The 21,830-nt window shown below is 36.7% G+C and overlaps 1 protein-coding gene across 1 annotated transcript in view; it reads left to right on the forward strand.

Moving 5' to 3' along the window:
• Positions 1-21,830, forward strand: part of DTD1 (D-aminoacyl-tRNA deacylase 1) — a 202,705-nt gene that overhangs the window by 40,572 nt on the left and 140,303 nt on the right. The window contains exon 4 of the mRNA XM_036751043.1: positions 13,466-13,566. Within this exon, the coding sequence (XP_036606938.1) occupies positions 13,466-13,566 (101 nt within the window). The remainder of the gene's footprint in view (positions 1-13,465; positions 13,567-21,830) is intronic.

Below are 21,830 nucleotides of genomic sequence, written 5' to 3' on the forward strand. Positions count from 1 at the left end.
TTCAAAGGGTGATTTGTGAATATTTTGAAAGGAAATGATAGCTAGTAAGAGCTGGCTTTATCAAGAGTAGGTCATGGCCAGACTAACTACATTTCCTTTTTTAATAGAATTAATAAATTGATTCATCATCAGAAAAAAGCTATATACATAATAAATATATTCCTACTCTTCAGCAAACGTGAGCAGAAATGCTTCATGGTACTTTGTGGACAAGATTAAATGACCGTATACAAAAAGTTCTTATAAATGTGTAAATTTGGAGGGAAGTACCTGGATCTGTCTTCTGCTTTGTGCTGTTTAAAATTTTTTTTCAATGATTGGGATAGACATAGAAAGTATGCTTGTCAAATTTACAGTCAGCTAAAAGCTGGGAGAATTAGTCGATGTTTTGGAAGATATGATGCAGATGCCGTAGCAGGGCTGAGTCAACACTAAAGTACCTTTGTGGCTCTGACCTTAAAGGTGTTCTCTCTTACCATGCACATCACAACCTTCTCATCCTTTGCAGTACTTGTCTATTTCCTTCCATAGATTATCCATAAAGGATCCTGTGTGCTGAGGTTTTCCTCTAGCTAGTTTAAGATCAAATATAATGATTAACTGGATCTAATAAGATGACATTTAAGAGATAAATTAAAAATTCTATAGTTTGGTTCAAAAATCAACTTCAGAAGTACAAAGTGGCTTGGCATGACTGGACGACAAATTACATGGAAAAAAATCTGCGACTTTAGGGCACTAAGCCCAAGGTGAAGGCACAGGGTGACTGGCAACTACAAAAGGTAATGTGATTTTCTGTTAGGTTATAGAATGTGAACTCTTTGAAAGGAGTAACTGTTTAATTTTCTTTTCGCATCTAGTGCCTAACTCAGTGCTTGGAATGTAATAGGGCCGCAATGGATGCTTGCTGATTGATTGATTGATTGACTCAGAGAAGCATAATATCCACAATGAGGGAGGGCTGTTGACCCACTGTACTCTCTGCTTTGACTAGGCCACACCTTGAGAATTGTGCTTATTCCTAACAAGCTGGAGAGCATCCAGAGAAGGGTCATTAGGATGGTGAAGGGGACTAAAATATTAGGAATATTTGACAGAAATGAGCATGTTGGGGCAGCTACGTGGTGCATTGAGTAGAGCACCAACTCTGGAGTCAGGAAGACCTGAGTTCAAATGTGGCCTCAGACACTTGACACACTTACTAGCTGTGTGACCTTGGGCAAGTCGCTTAACCCTGATTGCCCTGCCTTCTCCCCTCCAAAAAAAAAAAAGAAAAGAAAGAAACATGTTTAGCATACTGAAGAGTAGTCTTGGGTTGACTGTAATAGGAGTCTTCAGGGTATTTGAAGGGCCGTCATGTAGAAGTTATTCTACTTGGCTTCCAAAGGTAGAAACTGGAAAGCTTCAGAGAGACAGACTTAATGTTATGTAAGGAAAAAACTTACTAAAAATTAAAGCTATCCCATTAGAGCTTTGAAACAGGCTTCTTCAAGTGAGGAATAATTAACCACTAGTAAGAGGTCATTCTTTTTCAAATATAGGTTGGAGTAGATGATTTTTTCAATTAATTAATATATATTTATTAAGTAATTGCTGTTTGCCAGGCACCACGCTTGGTACTGGGGATATAAACATAAAAATGTGATAATGCTTGCCTTCAAAGAACTTAAATTCTACTAGGAAGACTCCTTGGTGTCCACCTACCTCTTTCAAGGGTAACAGATTTTCTTGATTCAAGAATAGAACAGTGAATAATAGGAGAATTGGATTTCTAAACTTTTAACTCATTGCAGGCTAGCTAAATTTCTGAATTATGAAAGTTCAGAGACAAAAAATCATGACTTAGGCAGTTGTAGAACAAAATCAATTAACTGTAAATAGAATCAGTTAAAAAAGACACAGAATCAATCTGATTATTTTACTATGTACCATATAGTACTGTATTATGTTTTGGGGATACCAGTACAGAATTGACATGACAATTCCTACTGTCAAGGAAATTACATTCTAGTGGGGAAATAGTAACTAGTGAGGGGTGTTACGTTCAGGCATGTCACAGGGATTGTTAGTGGAATTCTAAAGCAGTTGGTTAACATGTACTTTCCAGTAATGGCTGTGTGCATTTGATTACTATTCCTAGTGCTAGAGGTGAAAAGTGAGAGGGAAGGTGTGAAGGTGACTGAGGAGTGGTGAACATGGTGAGTCTGAACTGCTCTTTATGGTGAACACTAACCTCTTAGAAAGATGCAGGCCACATGTGGCGGTGCCACGGTTAGAATTGCACTAGACCTAGCAGTGGCAACACTAAAAGCTGGCAGGTCTTAGAACACTGTGAAGAGCGAAAGAACTGGGGTTCCAGTCTAAAATGTTGTACCCAGAAAAGTTAAGCATAATTCTGAATGAAAAAAAAGGATAGTTCATGAGTTGTCAGACTTTCAGGACTTTGTTAAAAAAAAACCAACCTGAACTTAATAGAAGATTTGACATACAAGAGCCAAGAGAAACACAAGATACATACCAAAGACTAATTATAAGCGACTCAATAAAGACAGCCTGTTTACTTTTTATGTATGTGAAATGTATGTCTAAGGTTGTTATTAGTAATTGGGTAGTTCATAAGAAAGACTGGGTAGATCTGAGCATGATATATGACTTCAAAAAGTAAAACTGTTCAGGAACAGCTAAAAAGAGTTATCTGGGGCAGCTAGGTGGCGCAGTGAGTAGAGCACCGGCCCTGGAGTCAGGAGGACCTGAGTTTGACACTTGACACACTTACTAGCTGTGTGACCTTGGGCAAGTCACTTAACCCCAATTGCCCTGCCTACCCCCCTCCAAAAAAAAAAAGAGTAATTATCTTATACAAATGAGGTGAAAGAAGAAGAACTGGTATAGAGGAATTAGGTGGGGGAGGAGGGCTGTTAGTTCTGGAGACCTACTTTTATCGGGAATGATACATATACATCTAGAACAGTATAAAAGTCTCCTAAGTTTAGAAAGAAATAAATGCTAAGGGGATAGGGAAGGGGGGAGGATAGAGGGGAGGGTGAGGGAATAGGTTAAAGAGGGTTATAGAAGGCTGCTTAGATTAATGGGAATGGGAGGATAAGGGAGGGATCCCTGGGAGGTTAATGGAGGGCTCTTTACAGAGGAGGGTGAGGGAATAGGTCCAAGGGATTTATAAAAGGGTGTTTAGATTTATGGGAATGGTAAGATAAGGGAGACATTGTTGGCCGGGGTAGATTAAATAATAGGAGTGCAAGGTAATGGGTAAAAGTAGAGAAGTCAGGAGGGATAGGAAATAAGAAATACTCACAAAGAAAGATTGGGAGTAGAATCTTTTAGGGAAAGTGTATCTTTATGTATGTATATGCGTATGTATACATCAATATCTATATATTAATATATCCATGCTTAGGAGGAGAGAGGAAGGAGGGAAAAAAGAACAAAGTAAAAAGTGTACAGCAGAGGACAAAAGGAAGCAAAGATGGACAGCTTTCAACACAGCCCCTAGTATTTAGTAATGTAGGCTTTCTTGAAATAGAAATTTATTGCTATATATTTTAAATTCTCTCTTATAGTCTCCTATGCACGTGATGTGTTTTTTTCTTATTTTGTATTAAATTTTATTATTTAAGTTTTAATATGTTTCTTTTTCTTATTATGCATTTAAGTTTTAGTATTCAAGTCTAAAATAAAAATAAAAAGATAAAAAGAAATATGGAGGCCTAATTCAGGAGCTAAAGTGATAGGGTGGAGGTGGAATCTGGAGCACAAGAACATGGTGTGCAGATGGTGGGGGAGCTGTGGGATTATGGTGGGTAGAAGGTAGGCTACTTGTGAATGTTTGCCAGTGAGAAGCCCAAGGGGTTGGTATGGGAATCCTAGGTTAGAGGTAGAGGCTAGAGCACAGGAGCAATGAGGAGGGCTAGAGAGAAGCAGCAGCGCGTTGTATTTTGTCAAAAGCTTTTCTGCATCTATTGATGTAATCATGTGCCTTTATTGTTTTTGTTATTAATAGGCTAACAGAATTTATAGTTTTGTGAATATCATACCAGCATAGCATTTTTTGCTATACATTTAACCTAGTCATAACATATAATCTTTTTATTATATTGCGATAATCTCTTTGCTATTATTTTATTCAATATTTGTGTATTGGCATTTATTGGAGCTATTGGTCTAGAGTTTGCTATCCTTCCTTTGTCTCTCACTGGTTTACTATCAGGACCTTATTTATTTCATAGTAGGAGTGGGAGGAAGGGAGGATGCCATCTTTTCTTATATTTGCAAACAATTTGCATAAAATTAGAGTTAATTGTTCTTTGAATGTTTGATAGAATTCAGTTCTAAATCCATCTGGTTCTGGGTTTATTTCTTTTGGGAATTCATTTATAGCTTGTTCAGTCTCTTTTTCTGAGATACTGTAAGATTATTTAAGTTATCTATTTTTTGTTCTAATAATTGGGATATTTTATATTTTTTTAAATGTTCATGCATTTCATTTATTACTTTTCCTGGCTTATGATTGGGCAAAATAAAGATTTTCATTATTTTTTTTTGTGAGTTCTTTTTCATTTTTGATATTGGCAATTCGATTGTCCTCTGGTTTTTATGATCAGATTAACTAATGGTTTGTGTATTTTATTGTTTTTTCAAATTGCATTACCTAGTAGTTTGTGTATTTTGTTAGTTTTTCAAAAAACAAGTCCTAGTCTTGTCATTCAGTAATTCTTTAAATTTTCAAATTTGTTAATTTTTCTTTAGTTTTCAGAATTTTAATTTTATTTGCCTTTTAAAAATTTATTGCTTTTCTAGTTTTTTTTTTTTAAGTTACATGCTGAATTCATTTATCTATTCTCTCTCTCTTTAGGCACTGGGTCTTGAGTCAGGAAGAACTGAGTTCAAATCCAGCCTTGAACTATATGACCTTGGGCAAGTCACTTAACCTCTGTCTGCCTCACCTCAGTATCTTCATCTGTAAAATAGAGATAATGATAGCACCTACTTCACAGGATTATTCTGACGATCAAATGAGATAATAATTGGTTTTTTTTTTTTTTTTGGAGGGGAGAAGGCAGGGCAATTGGGGTTAAGTGACTTGCCCAAGGTCACACAGCTAGTAAGTATGTCAAGTGTCAGAGGTCGGTTTTGAACTCAGGTCCTCCTGACTCCAGGGGCAGTGCTCTACTCACTGCACCACCTAGCTGCCCCATGAGATAATAATTGGAAAGTGCTTATCTGTAAATGCTTATACTTGTAAATGCCTATACCCTTCTTGTTCTTTCTGGTTGATGAAAGTCATTAGAGAGAGAAGTTTTCCTCCAAGGATTGCTTTGGTTATATCCCAGAAATTTTGGTGTGTTATCATTGTTGAGAGTTTTCTTTGATGAAATTGTTTATTCTTTTTGTGATTTGTTCTTTGACTCATGGATTCTTTAATATTAAATTATTTAGTCTCAATTTGTTTGATACCATGCACTGTGTTAAAGGTTGGGAATACAGATATAAGCAGAAAGGACAGTCTCTGCCCTCAAGGAGCTGATGTTTGTGGAGCACTTGTGTTGGCTTGAAACTACTTGGATCAGAGACGTAGCAGAGAGTCAGCAGTGCATCCTAGAGAGGAATGAACACATGGTTGTCCTGGGCCTTCTTAAAATGCAGGTTTGGGGAGGAACCAGCCAGTCACAGGGGAGAGGCTTGCAGGGGCAGGAGGGTACTTCCAGTGAGAGAAGTAGTCCCGGGGTGGAGCGAGCTCCTGGGGTTAAGAGGGCTTATATGGCATGGTAAAGGAAGTCCTTTGGAGTCGATTTATTATAACTTGAGGAGACTTTATTTGTAAGTTGATGGTTTTGGAATAGACTGCTATGGTACCTTCTAGCTCTAGAGAAAGTCCTGTGGAGGTCTGGCTCTGTCCTCTGCTGCATTGACAGTCCAGGGCAGAGATCATGCTTGTTTTAGTTCCTGACTGCTGGACCAGTTTTGGAACTTTGCTGAAGTGTTTGTGGAAGAATTATGTTCCTGTATGACCTTTTATGCAAATGTTTTAAGACTTTATGGGATTTTTTCTTAATGAAGCTCGACTTGTGAAGCAGTTGCTGAAATAGAGCTCTTTCTAGAATTTTCATCTCTGATATACATAGCTCCAGAGGAATATCTAAATCAGTCAGTCACAGTACTTTATGCCATCTGATTTCATCTAATGGCCCAAACATTTTACTGCTCAGACCCCCAGTTTATACCTTTGATTGATTCAGTAAAGGTGTTTAGGAATTATTCACACTTACTTTACTCATAAGATGAATTGATTGCATCTGTAACTCAATCAGTGAGGTGTTTTCACTTGATAAAGGTATCAGGGCTTAGAGCATCTCATTTTTTTTTACATTAATTGGGGGTGGGGGACTTGAAATACTCATGTTAACATAGATTTAATGACAATGACTTGGGAGACAGTGACTTGGAAAGAAGGAAGGAAAACAGCATTTATTAAGTGTTTGCAATGTACTAGGCACTGTGCTCGGAGCTTTAAAAATTTGTTTTTTGATCCTCACAACAGCCTTGCAAGGTAGGTGCTTTATTATCCCTACTTTATATTTGCAAATGAGGCAAACAGGTTTAGCAACATGCCCAGAATCACACAGCTAGTAAATGTCTGGGGCTAGATTTGGACTCACGTTGTCTTGATGCTCAGTGCTCTATCCATTGAACTATCAGCTATCTCTTGGAAAACAGGACTTTATTACTGGAAAATAAATTTGCTAGAATGACATTGTGAATGTTTTCAATGCTAAGATCTTTACTGAGTCAGGGTGTTCCCTCTGTAACTGTGACTTTGTGTGTGTGGGGTGTAGATATGCTTTGGGATACCATGCATCCTAAGAGAATAAGGTCTCCACAGTATCTTACATTCTTTTTTCCTAGTATCTTGGGATCTGATCATTCTGAGGGCTTCAACACAGAATGCTAACAGTCATCTTATAGTGTAATATAATGAGAAGACATTAGTAATACTAATTAATACCTTGTTTGGAAATGGATGTAGTGAATAAAAAATTAGACTTCTCCATTCTTCAGAATTGGCCTGGCAGCATCTTTCCTGGGATCATTTGATTATCACTTTTGAGGCCTGTTTGTTTTTTGGTTCATGTAGTAAAGAGACTGAAATAAATTTAAATAGCTTGATTGGTAGAAAAGACTTTTTAACTAACATATTAATGTTTCCTTCTAATTAGTAAAAAATCAACAGTTTTTTTTACTATACATTGAATTTTTCCACCTTTGATTTTAATAGAGAAGGTTTTGCATAGTTGCTAGAGAGAGAGCTTCATAGCCAGAAGTCTTGGGCCAAGTCTGGCTTCTGACAGTGCTGGGTGCAGGCACTTATCTTCTCAGCGCTCTCAGGGACATTCTAAGACATGAATTTCAGAGAAGGTGCTGACCTGTATTAGTAGAAAGCATTTCCTCACCTCACTCTGGAATTCCCTCTACCAGTGGCATTTCAGGCCAGTCTTTGTCTCTTGTTTTCATGACCATACTATTTGATAGGGGTTTTTAGTTGTATATTTTCTTACTTTAGTTTTGCATTTTTCTTTACCTTATTCAGTGATTAAATGAGATTCATGGAACTAGACTAGAGCATATGCTCAGTAGAGAACAGAAGAAAGTTCAGAAGGAGAGCTATGTAACTAAACATGTTAAATCCAGGCATAGCCTGACTTGTATCTTAGATTTTGGGAAAGCACATTTCAGAGGGTTCAGAGGAAAGATAGGGAGGACCTATGTAATAAAATGTCACAAGGAAAGTCAGCCAAATGGAGAATGAGAGATGCTCAAAACTGAAATTCTGAAAAAGAAGCGAAGGGAAACAGTTTCTTTGAGAAGGAAAAATGGGATTTATCAGAAATGAATGCAAAGTACGAATGCACACGGAATTCACCAATCAACTTAAGGTATAAAAAGACATGTACATAAGATGGAAGGAAGGCCATTTAACAATCAGCATAAGGGGTACAATTCTACAAAAATAATATTAGGATTGCTATAGCTCAGAATGAGCTGAGTCTGATGAAGGAAGCTAAACACAGCAACAAAAAAAAATTTTTTTTAAAGCTTTATTGGGAAAAGGAGCATCTAAGAACATTTGATTGGAGTGGATGGGATGATGATGACACTGGAAATGACATACCAAAAATGACTAATAGGGAGTTGATATGTGATGTAAATAATGGCTTAGTAAGAGAATACTTTGCTGCCCTTGATGAATTCAAGTCATCTGACCCCAGGTGACCCACATCTTCAGGACCTGAAAGAACTGGTGGATGTGATTACAGAGTCACTGTCAGTGAGAGTTTAAAGATTGCGCAAAATAGGATAGGAGCCATAAGATTGGAGAAGAGCTAATGGTGTCCCAATTTTCAAAAAAGGGAAGAGAAGATGCTGCATTATCATCTAGTGAACTTGGTTTTGATTGATTGCTAGGAAAATTTTAGAGCAGATCATTTAAGATGGGTGGTGGAAAGGGAAAGGGAAGTAGTAATTACAAAGGGCCAGCATGGCTTCATGAGAACAGATCTTGCCAGACTAACCTTCTTCCCTCCCCACCTCTTCCCCCATGCATTATAAAATTAGAGAAAGGTCAGCTAGGTGGTATAGTGGGTAGAGAGGATAAGGCCTGGAGTCAGGAAGATCTAAGTTCAAATCCATCCTTAGATGCTTACTAGCTGTTTGACCTGCAGTAAGTCACTTAACTCTTTTTGCCTCGGTTTTCTCATCTGTAAAATGGGTATAATAATAATACCTTCCTCCAGCACTATTGTGAGGATCAAATAAGATAATATTTTTAAAGAATTTACTATAGTGTCTGACTCATAGTAAGCACTGTATAAATGTTAGTTCTTATTATTAGTTGAGGGGAAATGCTGTTTATATAGTTTACCTAGATTTTAGCAAAAGATTTGATAAAGTATCTCAAATATTATCAGATGGATTCAGGATTGGTGGGATAGCTGAACCCATGGTTTGCTATCTGTAGGGCAGGTCTCCAGTGGAGAATTTCTGGAATCTGTGCCTGGTCTTGTGCTGTTTTACATTTTCATCAGTGACTTTGATAAAGGCATGGATGGCATGCTTATCAAATTTGCAAATGACACAAAGCTGGGAGAGACAATTAGTACACTAGATGACAAAGTCAGGATCTAAAAGGATCTTGATAAGATGGAGCATTGGGCTTAGCCTAATAAAGTGAATTCAACAATATAAATCTAAAATCTTGCACTTGGGTAAAAATATCAACTTAACAGCTATAAAATGAATGAGGCATTCTTAGATAGTAGTTTGAGAAAGATCTGGGTGTTTGAGTGTGCTGCAAGCTCAGTATGAGTCAGCAGTGTGATCTTGGGCTGCATTTAAAAGGAACTTCTTTCCAGGGATTGGGAGGAGTAACCTCCCCATGCTCTTGTCTGCTCTGTCAGACTTCATCTGTGTTCATGACACTGGGCACCATGGCTTAAGAAAGACATTGATACACTGGCAGGTGTCCAGAGGACAACCAGAAGGATGAAGGAGCTTGATTCCATGCCATATTAGGTTGATTGAACTGTGTGTGTTTAGTCTGAAGAAGTAAAGACTTGGGAGACTGATAGCTGTCTTCAAGTATTTGAAGGGCTGTTATATGAAGGAAGAAATTAGACTCATTTTGCTTTGTCTCCAGAAGGCAGAACTGGAAGCAGTGAGTGGAAGTTGTAAAGAGGCTAATTTAGGCTTGATATCAAGAAAGAAACTTCCTAACAATTAGAGCTGGCCAGAAGTGTAATGGGCAGTCTCGAGAGGTGGTGAGTACCCGGCAGAACAGCTTATGTATTAACAACAATGTTGTACATACAAACGACTTTGAAAGACTTAATAACTCTGATAAATGTAGTGTCCAGTGACAATTCCAGAGGACCAAAGATGAAGCATGCTAACCCATTCTTGACACAGAAGTGGTGGCATCAAGGTGCAGAATAAGATATACATTTTTGGACATGGCCAATGTGGGAATTTGTTTTGCTTGACTATGCATATTTGTTACAAGGATTTTCTTTTTTTTTTTTTCAACTGGAGGGAAGATGGGTGGGAGAGAAAGTGAATGTTTATTAATTGATATCAAGGATATGTATGTTGCTCATGCAGGTTGTGGGTATCCACATGGGTTTTTCTAGTTGTGTCTTGTAGGGAGGTATGAATATAGTCTTTAGAGACTTTTTCATCTACCCTTCTCTGAGGGAGACTTTGATTCCTGCTAGGTGGGGAGCAGGAGTTTGGGGCCACAAGACTGGCCACTATGCTCTCTTCAGAGAGGGAATACCAGACCAGAATTATCTCTGACCGTCTAAACAGCCTGGGGTAAATAATTTTTAGGTGTAATTCACTCTCATGATCACTGTCTTTTAATGGGGAAGGAGTGCCAGAAGCTATGTCCCAAGGCTTGATTCTTCCCATCAAATGCCGTTTACAGAAAGATCATTCATTACACATAGTGACTAGTGAATTAATGCCTTAAAAAAAAATCAAAGCCAATGGCAAACATAAATTAGAGACATTATACAGATTAGAATATACCAGAAAATATACAGAGTGAATTAGCCCTACCTTTAGGAGCAAGATATCCCAGCTTAACCTAGAGGGAGAATCACCAATCTTATATAAGGGGAGACTACCCAAAGTTTCTTGTGTGGTAAGCTGGAAATAGGGACATGACTGAAGTGCTGGCTTTTTTATGTTCTGTCTTTTTCCCAGAGTTTTTCCTCTCCCTCTAAGGAACTTCTTTCTGAAGAGAACCTAGAATTGAGTGTGTCTTCTTTTGAAGCTGGAAGCCAGGAGACCAAGGATCTTTCTTTTCTCAAGCTCTTGCCATGTTTATACTTCGTGCAGGTTCAGAGTATAGAGTAGTTGTCTTGACTCGTGGGTGAACTGAATTTAAGCGAGTCAGAATTACACAAAGATGTCAGCCTCATTCTGTTCCAGAGTCATCAAAGTCCAGTGGCAAGACAAAAGTCAAGATGATTGGCAGAGTAGTTGTTTTATGTCCTGAGTCACACTGAAATAAGGTTAAAAATTTTTTTTTTAACGAAGTTGTGAATTCCCCCTCCTTGGTGGTCTTTCAAGTAGAGGTGGGATGACCACTTTCATCTCACACCACTTTCCCTCTGCAGCTCTGCTGGTTTCAACTCCACAGAACAAAATGGGTCCCCTCTGGTCCCCTCACCCCTTATAGCTTCCATTTGTTTACTGTCTTTCCTCATTAGATTGTAAGCTCCTTGAAGGCAGAGATTGTCTTTCTTATTTGTATCCCCAGTGTTTAGTACAGGCCCTGGCCCATAATAGGTGCTTAATAAATATTTATTGAATTATTGAATTGAGTTTTCAGATATGTTATAGTGGGGATTTCTTTTAGGAATGTGATGAGCTGAGATGGTCACTTAGGTACCTTTTAATTTCAAATTCTGTGATTTTGTGTTGTTATATACTTAAAAAATAAAAAACCAAACAAACCTCTATCTAAAAGGGATTTTGTGGCTTTATATGGCTTTTTCCCTTTGTAATTGGAAAGATTCATATTTGTTTGTATTTATCAAATCCAGTATAACAAGAATTAAAAAATTAATAATTATTCTCCTTGTCACATCTTTCCTTTTTTCCAATCTTATCCCTATATAGCTGCCAAAATGATTTTCCTGAAACTCAGGTCTGACCATGTCAGTCTTCCACTCAAATTCTAGTAGCTCCTTGTTGACTTTAGGATCAAGTTTTATTTCATATTTATGATATCCTTTCCTAACTTCTTTTTCTGTATAAGTTTTGTAATGTGTATAAGTTCCATAACATATTGTATAATTTATAAACAAGCAAATATGCTTATGTGCATAATCAAACTTTTTTTTTTTTAACTGATCGGGTGGATGGTCATTACTTTTCTAAAACACTGCTCTCCAGGATCTAAGTATGGCACTCTTTCACACATAACATTTTTATAATGTGTTCTATGCTTTGATTATTTTGGAAGTAGCACTTCAGGACCTTCTGAGGCATTTTAAAACATAAGGTGTAAATTCTTACTATTTCTATTCTCAGCTGGAAAAAAGCAGGAGAAGAAAACAAATGCCATGTGATTTTGAATACTAGAAATAGGCAAGGTTGGAAATAACACCTTTACCTTTGAGCTTGTATTTTGTTCCCCAGAAAAGAACAGTGTTTGAAATTTGTTACTAATTATAGTCCTAATCTTAGCTGGCAGTTAAATATATGATTTTCTTTTGAGTTAACGCCTTCCCAGTCAGTCTGACACAAATGAAAATGAAGCTGTTGTATTTATTTGAATGACTATTTAAAACTAAAAAGTCATAAAGTCACCATTATTAAAAAGAAATCCTAGTGTAAGCCTATCCAAGTGTGAACAGAGGTTATTCTGTATACCAATAGCTGAAACTTAATTTTTGCTAAGAGATGCCAGAGGTGTAGATGTTTTAAGAATTTATGATCATAAAACTGGTCCATGAGATAGGTTACCTGTTGCCCAGGTGGAGAGAGGCATTGTTGTCTCTGGCATCGAGATATCAGCATTTATCTGATGGTTGTCCCCTTTTTTCACCATTCCCTAGATTACAGTCTTGTACTGATAAGGACATGCAGGAAACTGAGGGCCAGGCAAATTTGCCATCTTGCCATTCCTCACCTATGACATTCCATCTCCTATCTTGGTACTTTTATCCTGGCTATCCCCCAATCTGGAAGCATTTCTTTCTGCCCTCCCTTTCTCCTCTTAGAATCCTTTGTTAACTTCAGAAATCTTCGTAAGTGCCATCTTCTGTTTGAAGCTGTTTCTGGTCACTTGAGATGCTGGTACCTTCCCAGCCAGGGTTAGTTACCTTGTCACAGAATCAGAGAATTTGAGAGTTACAATGGTCCTCATCAACCTAATTAGTCTAATTCATTCATGAAGGGAATCTTCTCTACAGCATACCTGACAGGTGGTTAGACAGTTTCTGCTTGAAGACTTCTAAGGAGGGGAAACCCACTGCTTCTTGAAGTATCTTATTCCACTTTTGGAAGGTGCTTATTTTTACGAAATTTTACCTGATACCATGCTTAAATTGGCCTCTTGGCAACTTTTATCCGTAATTCCTAGTTCTGCCCTCTGTGGCTAAAGAGAACAAGTTGTATCCTTCCTCCACTTAACAGCCCTTGAGATACTTGAACGCAGCTCTCATGTCTTCTTTGAGTCTTTTCTTTTCCAGCCTCAACATACCCAGATTCTTCAGCAGAGCCTCATATGACATAGACTTTCACCATACTTTGTAGCTTACTGATATTCTTCTTTAGCTTAATGAACAGAACTGAACAGCTGTTTTTATGCTTCTTAAAATAAGTTTTTTGGTAATGGTTTTGGTATTTTCTTTTCTTCTAATGTGCCTAATTGGTATTTCAGATGGCAAGTTTGGAGCCTACATGCAAGTACATATCCAGAATGATGGGCCTGTGACTATAGAACTGGAGTCGCCAGTGGCTGCTGCTGCAGATCCCAAGCAGGTAAACCTTCTGCAGGCTTAAAGTCTGGAAAAAGAAGAATGCTTATTTAGTTCTTAACTATCCATTACTGCCTTTACTCATGTAGGTCTCTTCAAATCATTATGTGTGACGGTTCTTTATTTTATATGATATCTTTTTTACTAAGAATCTTAATCACTTTCTTAATCACTTTCTTACATGCTTTCTCTGTAAGTAAGGCATTTTTCTCCTCTGTTTCCCCCTTTTCGATTGTGTTCCTTGCAGCTGAATCAGGGAATGCTCCTGGAAGATGGTGTAGTTCCAACCTTTTTAGTGTGAATTTTTGTTCCCCAGTAGAGTGCTGTGGAGCTCCTGGGACACTGGGGGGCAGTCGAGTAACACCTCATCCCCTACTCTTCTTGCGTTTACAGTTTAGAGAGTCTGAATCCGTTATCCTTGGAGAGATTGTGTCCCAGGGACAGTGGGAATGTGGCTTTTGAAGGTCTTTCTAATTCATGATTTCACAAGAAATATCTGCACTGGATTTGCTGACAACTATGCCTTTCATGAAAGAGGGGAAGAGAAACCAAAGACAATCTTTACTTTTCTCTTAGAAACTGAAAGCCCTTTTTCAAAAGACATTAATAAATTATTTTGATAGCTTTTGAGGTAGATAAGGAGGTAGAGAAGACAAAGAGAAGTTCCTTTTCTTCCCTTTTCCTTTTTTTTTTTTTTTTTGAGTAGAATAGACTTAATTTCCTTAAAATTCTTCATGATCTTGGGAGGAAAGTATTGTTTAAGCTCAATGTGTGCTGAGGGACCTGAATTCTTTTGGGGAATTCTTTTTGTAAAAACAGAAGGCCACAGAGAAACGACTACTGGTCAGGCAGAATTGGTGAAAGAGTTCGAATTAGAGCTGCCATTTCAAGTGTTCTCTCCCCTCTGCTCAAGAAACATCTATTGGTGAATGTCTGTGCTGGGTGGAGTAGGTGCTTGAAAAATGTTTGCTGAATTAATATTTCCATTTTTATGTCTGTGGTAATTTCTAACTGTAAGATTCATTCACACATTCTTTCTTTTTTTTCTGTAGTAAACATTTGGTTATCAAAGCCTTTAATTCAAAGACAGGCAATAAGGAGCAGTGTTTTTTGCCAGTAGAAGTGCCCTCGATCCTGTGAAATGTCTTTAGTAATCATTATTAAAGGATACTTATTTCAAAGACAATAATATGTGCATTTTCTCTTTTTTATTTTTCTCAGCTTTTAGAAACTAATATGCTATATGTGAAAGTACTTATACTAAACAAATATAAGGATATGTCATTATTATTCCTGTCCCAATCCCACCACCAGTACATCTAGGTGCCTGTTAAAAAAAAATTGGATTAAATGAGAGACAGTGTGGTGTAGTGGATGCAGTGCTGGTCTTGGAATCCAGAAAAGACCTAGGGTTCCCACCTCTAATGCTTCCTTGCTATGTGACCATGAGAAAGACACATCTTTTATGAGCCTTTGGCAGATCTCTAAGACTGCAAATTATAGTGATGAAATCATAGGAAAGGGAGTAATATATTTAGTTACTTACAGAATTGGAGAGTTTAATTCTGAATTCACTTGTAATCCTTTAACTTTCCTTTCTTCTTGCTTCTTGGCTGGGCCTAATTTGATTTCTTACTTTTTAACTTGAGTTATTATTCTGTTTTCTGTATATTAAAAAAAGAATGCAAAACAACATTTGCTGAGCAAGTGAATGTATTTCTTTCGAACAGTTTTTCCTGAAATGATGAAAAGAGGACAGTATTTCTTTTGCATATTCAGATTTCCACCAGAGTCAAAAAATGAAAGGGATCTTTTCTTGATTCTGAGGAGCTCTGTTAACTCCTTGGGGCAAAGCAGGAACCTGCTTTAATTGTAATAAATCAAGGCACTACTCATGTCTTGTGGAGTCATGTCTCTCGATTAACATTTAAAAAAATATTTTAGAAGTTTCTGCTGAAGTCTCCTACCAGTCAAATTTATGATTATCCTATTATTTTGGAGTATTACCAGTGAAAACTAAATTAATGAACTATCCTGAAACTTGAAACTTGTATGAATCTGTTTTGTTTAGTTTTATAACTTATAATGGTTTTATAACTTATAACTAGTGTGAAAACATTCCTTTTTTATTCCTATGTGGTAATGCTAAGATTGGCTTGTGAAGCCATGCAATGCTGAGGTTAATCTCTGGAATTCCATTTTTTCCACAAAGGACAATGTTAGGAAAAAAAAGAACATCCTAATTAGAATTGTCCCAAAGTGCCTTCCTAGAGAAGTGGTGGGTTTCCCCTCCCTGGAGTTCTTTAGGCACAAAGTTAGACAACTATTTGTTGGCTTATGATTATGTTATGGTAAAGATTCCTTTTGCTTATGTTTTGGACTAGCTGGCCACTGAGATCCTTTCTAACTTTATCCTGTGATTCTGTGGGTTTAAGAAGCCCTACAATAGATCACTCAGAGTCCAAGAGTTCACATGGATAATCTATTTAACTAAAGTTTTTTCATATATCCCCCTGTAAAAGTAGTTTCCAAGGTTAAAATTAAAGGTGGTTCAGGGAGATAAAAACAAATTTTAAAAAAGAGAGCTAAAAGTAAGGAGAAGATTCCCTGGGGTCTTGTGTTTTATGATTTTGCAACATTTAATTTTTTTTGGAGTATGTATGTGGTTCTTTTTTGTTTATGTTGTAGTTATTGTATATATTGTTTTATTGGTTCTGCTTACTTCACTTTGCATCAGTTGATGTGAATTATTCCATACATTTCCATATTTATCATTTCTTACAGAAATGTAATACTCCATTTCATTCATGTAATATGTTTAACTAGTCCCCAAGTGATGGGCATCTACTTTCTTTTCATTTCTTTGCTATCATGAAAAATATTTTGGTATATGGGGGAAATTTTTATTATCAGTGGCCTCCTTGGAATTGTCAACAGAATTTTGAATACAGTCCAGACTGGACCAGTCTCTAATCTGGGAATGGCTGGAGCTGAACAAAGCAGGCTAGAAACAAGTGTATCAGAACACAAAATAGTGGTATAATTTATTTCAGAGTGAGGAAAATGACTTGAAGAGGGCTTAACATGTTGGGGTACAGGCAATGCTTATATGCATAAGTGGGCTGGACTATGACATAATCATTCTTAGACCTTGAGTAGCACCTAATCATGGCAGGCTCATGCGTAGATAATGCAGGTGTTTCTGGGTCCTGTGGGAACAGTTTCCAAGTTGATCGTCTCACAGTAGGGTACAGTACCTGGTTTGGTTCACTTATCTGTTACAAGAAACAGGGATGGTGAGCAAGTTAAACAAGGTGATGGATGGCTCTTAGGCCCCTGGGAAATAGAGGGCCTGGTGCTTGGTCAAAGCAATACACTTTGCCAGAGGGTAAGGTCATCCAGAGCACAAAGGATTGTTATGCCAAGCTCAGGGCACACCTGCTTGCTGGGCCTTCACTCTGGGAAGCATGATGCCTCCAAAGTATTTTGACAGATTATAAGCCCAGTAACGGAATCTCTAGGTCAAGGAGTATCGACTTTTTGGTTACTTTATTTGCACAGTTTCAGATTTCTATCAAATATGATTGTACTGATTTATAGATCACCAATAATACACCAGTGTACCTATTTTACCACATGCTTCTAAATTTGAATATTCCCATCTTTTGTCATCTTTTCTAATTTACTCAGTTTGAAGTGAAACTTCAGGGTTGTTTTGATTTGCATTTCTCTTACTATTTCTTATTTGGAACACCGAGGCTGTCTTCTTGCAGCCCCTTGAATATTGGTAATTACATTATTTTGTAATTTTTTTTCAAACTCAGAATTCTCATTTTCTCTTATCATTAGTGATTTGGAGCATTCTTTGATAAGGTTATTAATTGTTTGTGATTCCTTTTTTGAGAATTGTTCGTATCCTTTAACCACTTACCCGTTGAGGAATGACTCTTGGCCTTATATATTTGTGTTAATTTCCTGTATATCTTGGATAATAATAGACCATTCTCTATACAAAGATTTCCTCCTCCACCCATGATAGTTACCCTTTCTATTATCTAGCTAGATTGGTTTTACTTATTCAAAAAATTTTCATCTAATACGTTGCTCAGTAATGGTGAGTGATAGAGGAATTCCATTTTTCTTTTTAATTTTTGACATAAAATACGTATAACACAACTTTCAATAAATTTCTGTGTGACAAAATATATGTTATCTTTTGTGATTGCCTCTATCCTTGTTTGGGTAAGAGCTGTCCCCATAGCCATCATTGTGAAGGGTGCTTGATCTTATTTTTTCCTAATTCTTTTATTAATTTCTGAGTTGCTGTTAATTTTGAGCTTATTGTGGTATATGGTATAAGATGTTGGCTTAAACCTAATTCCTGTCAAACTGTTTTCCAGTTTTCTTAGACGTTATTGTTGATAAGGAGAGTGGTCTGTAGTTTTGTTTCTACTTTTAGGTTTTAGGTATTAGTACTATATTGGTATTATAGAAGGAATTTTGTAGACTTTTCTATATTCCTGTATTTACAAATAGTATATGAAATTTTGGATTTAATTGTTCTTTGCATGTTTAATGCCTCCAGTTGTAAGTCCGTCACTAGATGGGACTGCCCAGGTTTTTTTTTTTTTAATCTGTGTTCATTTGTCGCTTGTTAATGTTTGTTCAATTATTTAAGTTCTCTTTTCTGTGGATCAGGATATTTTATATTTTTATTAATATTCACCCATATTATATACATTGTCAGTTTTGTTGGCTTGTAATTGGTCAAAATAAGTTTCTAATAATTTCCTTCATTCTCTATTTGTTGTGAGTTCTTTTTCATTGTTGGTTTTGGCAATTTGATTTCTCTCTTTTAGGCAAGTTAATAGTTATCTGTTTTATTTCTTTACTTTTTCAAAAGGCTAACTCTTATTTATGAATTCAGTGGAATTTTTTTCCTTTCAGTTTTGTCAGTTCTTTTGATTTTTAGGACCAATCTGAGCATGTCAAACTGTGTGCAGCTCCTCCCTGCTCCCCCCCAATAATTTGCACACTCAACAAAACTCTAGTAGCTCTCTGTTAACTCCAGGATTAAATATAAACTTCCGTTTTTGGATTTATATTATCTACTATTTTTATTAAAGAATAACAGGGAATTTAATTAGCTGAAAAGTAATGAGTGACATGGTAGCTTCACATTATTTTAAATAAATTTATTATTGAATTACATAGGTTTTTCTTCTTGTAGTTGTATGTTTACACATCAGTACTGGAGGTGACACAGTTTTGAAAGCATTGAGAGATTGATTTTCAGGATTTCTGAAGGAATGGAATGTATTGAATTATTGGGAAAAATTACAGATGACATTATTACCACATAAAATGATGGAGAGGTCATCAGTAACCAATGATGCATATACTTACTATATAGTGGATAAACTGCTGGACTTGGAGTTAGGAAGACCGGATTTCAACACTTAACAACCCCCCAACCCTTGCTAAATCACTTAATCTCTTTTTCAATTTTCTCATCTTTTAAAAGGGGATAATAATACCACCAAGCCCTAAAGCATTATATGTGTGTCTATATTGGCTGTTATGATTTCTATAAAATCATTATGAGAATGATCTACACTATTGCATTTCAGTCAACAAGAAGTGCCTCCATGCAAGGCATTGGACTTAGTGCAGTTTATATGTTGATAAACTTATGACTCAGCTTAGCACCTGCCACATCCTTTCTAAACATGTCATAGATACTTGTTGATTGATTGATAAAGATGTGATAAGGGGACTGGCAAGGTTTTCAGTGATTTTTCTAATTCAGATCACATCTTTACAATTACAGACTATAGAGCATAAGATATTCCATTGTGTTTAATTTATTACTTAAAAGTATTTGACTCTAGAGAACAGTACAGTCTTTCAACAAGATGTTTTTTGTGCAGATGTTAAGATTATTACAACATTTCTTGTTGTAACCACAGAGATAATTTTTTTCAAGTCTTCTTTGATTATCAATGTCAAAGTGAGGCATAAAAGAGGAAACTGTTTGCTTACTAAAGATTTTTGCCACTGACATGGAGATGACAATTTAGAAGAGTCCAAAGGGAAGATTTCCTGTGGATGATGAATCATACAATCCAAGAGTTAGAAAGCACCTCAGAGAACACCACATCGACCTATCCTTGACCAACGTTTGATCTTATAAAATCCCTAACAAGGACTAAAAGACACCAGTTCAGAGCAGCCTGCTACCTCTTTATTCAGACTGTTCCATTTTTGGACAGCTTTAATTTTTAGGGTTTTTTTTTCCATTGGGGGACATTGACCTCTGCAATTTCCACAGATTGGTCTTATTTCTCTTCACTGGGACCAAGCAGAATAAGTCTAATCTTTCTTCCATGTGATGGTCCTCTAACTCCTTCAGTACTGTTTTCATATCTACTTTCTCCCATTCCCCTCATGTTTTCTCCTTTCCAGGTAAAACATCCCCTGTTCTTTCATATTATATGTGTGGTTCATGTTCTGCATTCTTCTCACCATCCTTATTATTCTCTTCAGGAGGCACTGTAAGCTGTCTGTGTTTGTTCCTAGTATATGGTGCTCAAGACTGAATACAATATTTCTTATGTGATGTGACTGGGCATTGTATAGAGGGATTATCATTTCTTGTTCCTGGAGGCTATGCCTCTTTTATTTTAATTTTTTTCCTTTATCTTTTTAAAATTTTATTTATATATTACTTCCAATATTTGCTTTTATAAGATTTTTAGTTCTGAATTTTTTCCCCCACTCTGTACTCCCCTTCCCCAGGACAGCATGGAATCTTATGTAGGCTATACATGTGTGATCATATTAAACATATTTCTACACTAGTCATGTTGTGAAAGAAGAATCAGAACTAAAGGGAAAAACCATGAGAAAGAAAAAACAAAAAACAATGAAAAAAAGAGAAAATAGTATGCTTCGACCTGCAGTCAGACTCCATAGTTCTTTCTCTGGACGTGGATAGCATTTTCCATCATGAGTCTTCTGGAGTTGTCTTCTATCGTTGTATTGCTGAGAAGAGCTCAGTCTAACAAAGTAGGTCATCACACAATGTTGCTGTTACTATGTACAGTGTTCTCCTGGTTCTGCTCATTTCACTCAGCATCAGTTTATACAAGTCTGTCCAGGTTTTGTCTGAAGTTCTGCTCACCATTTCTTATGGAACAATAGTATTCCATTGCATTCACATACCACAACTTGTTCGGCCATTCCCCATTTGATGGGCATCCTCTCAATTTCTGGTTCTTGGCCACTACAAAAAGAGGCTATGCCTTTTTAAATGCAGAATATTATATTAGCTTTTCTTGACTGTTTATTATATTAAGCTTCAAGTTCACTATTGCTCCCACATCTTTTTTAGGTTATCTGCTGTGTCACTCTCATCTTCTTATGAAATTGATTCGTTGAGCCACAGTCTACCATTTATTCCTCTTGCTCTGTCTAATGATGATTATCGTGATAATGATGATAGCTAACATTTATTTAGTGCTTACTATGTACTAGTTTCTATATTATCTCATTTTATCCTCACGACAACTCTGGGAGGAAAATGCTATTGTTATCCCCATTGTACAGATGGAGAAACTGAAGCAAAAAAAGATTAAGTGACTTGTCCAGGGTTGTTCAGCCAATACGTATCTGAGGCCAGATTTGAACTCAGGTCTTCCTGACTCTAGGCCTGGTACTCTGTCTACTGTGCCACCTAGTTGCTCATCTTTCCTCCAAGAATTGGATGAGATACTTTTATCAAATGCTCTGTTGAAATCTAAATCAGTTGCATATATAGCATTCTTAGACCAGGACAGACCTCTTCAGACCTTTTTCTGATTTATCAAATGGACCAGGAGTAGATAGTGAGCTTTTTTGTTTTTTTTCGTTCCTCAGCTATAAGCGTTCCTATTTAAATGGGCTACCACTTGTTTAAATACTGTGTCCTGCCTGGCAGATGGCATAAGTAGGTCCTCTGACTACTGGTCCTAAAATGGAATGAAGAATTAATAATTTCTTCTTGGTCTTTTGAACTGTGACACATTTTAGAGAGAGATGATTGCTAGACATACAGTGGTTTTAGCCAGTGAATATCCTTTACATTTAAATTTAAATATTCTGAAAGACTAGCAGGGTTTTTCAAAGTTGATGAGGAGGTGACTAAAAAGGAACCAATTTATATGTAAGAATTTTAATTTGTTTCTATTTATGTGGTTGTCTAAAGTTAGTACACTGTTTCTCTAATGA

This window comes from Trichosurus vulpecula, chromosome 3, assembly GCF_011100635.1.
Source record: "Trichosurus vulpecula isolate mTriVul1 chromosome 3, mTriVul1.pri, whole genome shotgun sequence".
NCBI classification, from domain to species: Eukaryota; Metazoa; Chordata; class Mammalia; order Diprotodontia; family Phalangeridae; genus Trichosurus; species Trichosurus vulpecula.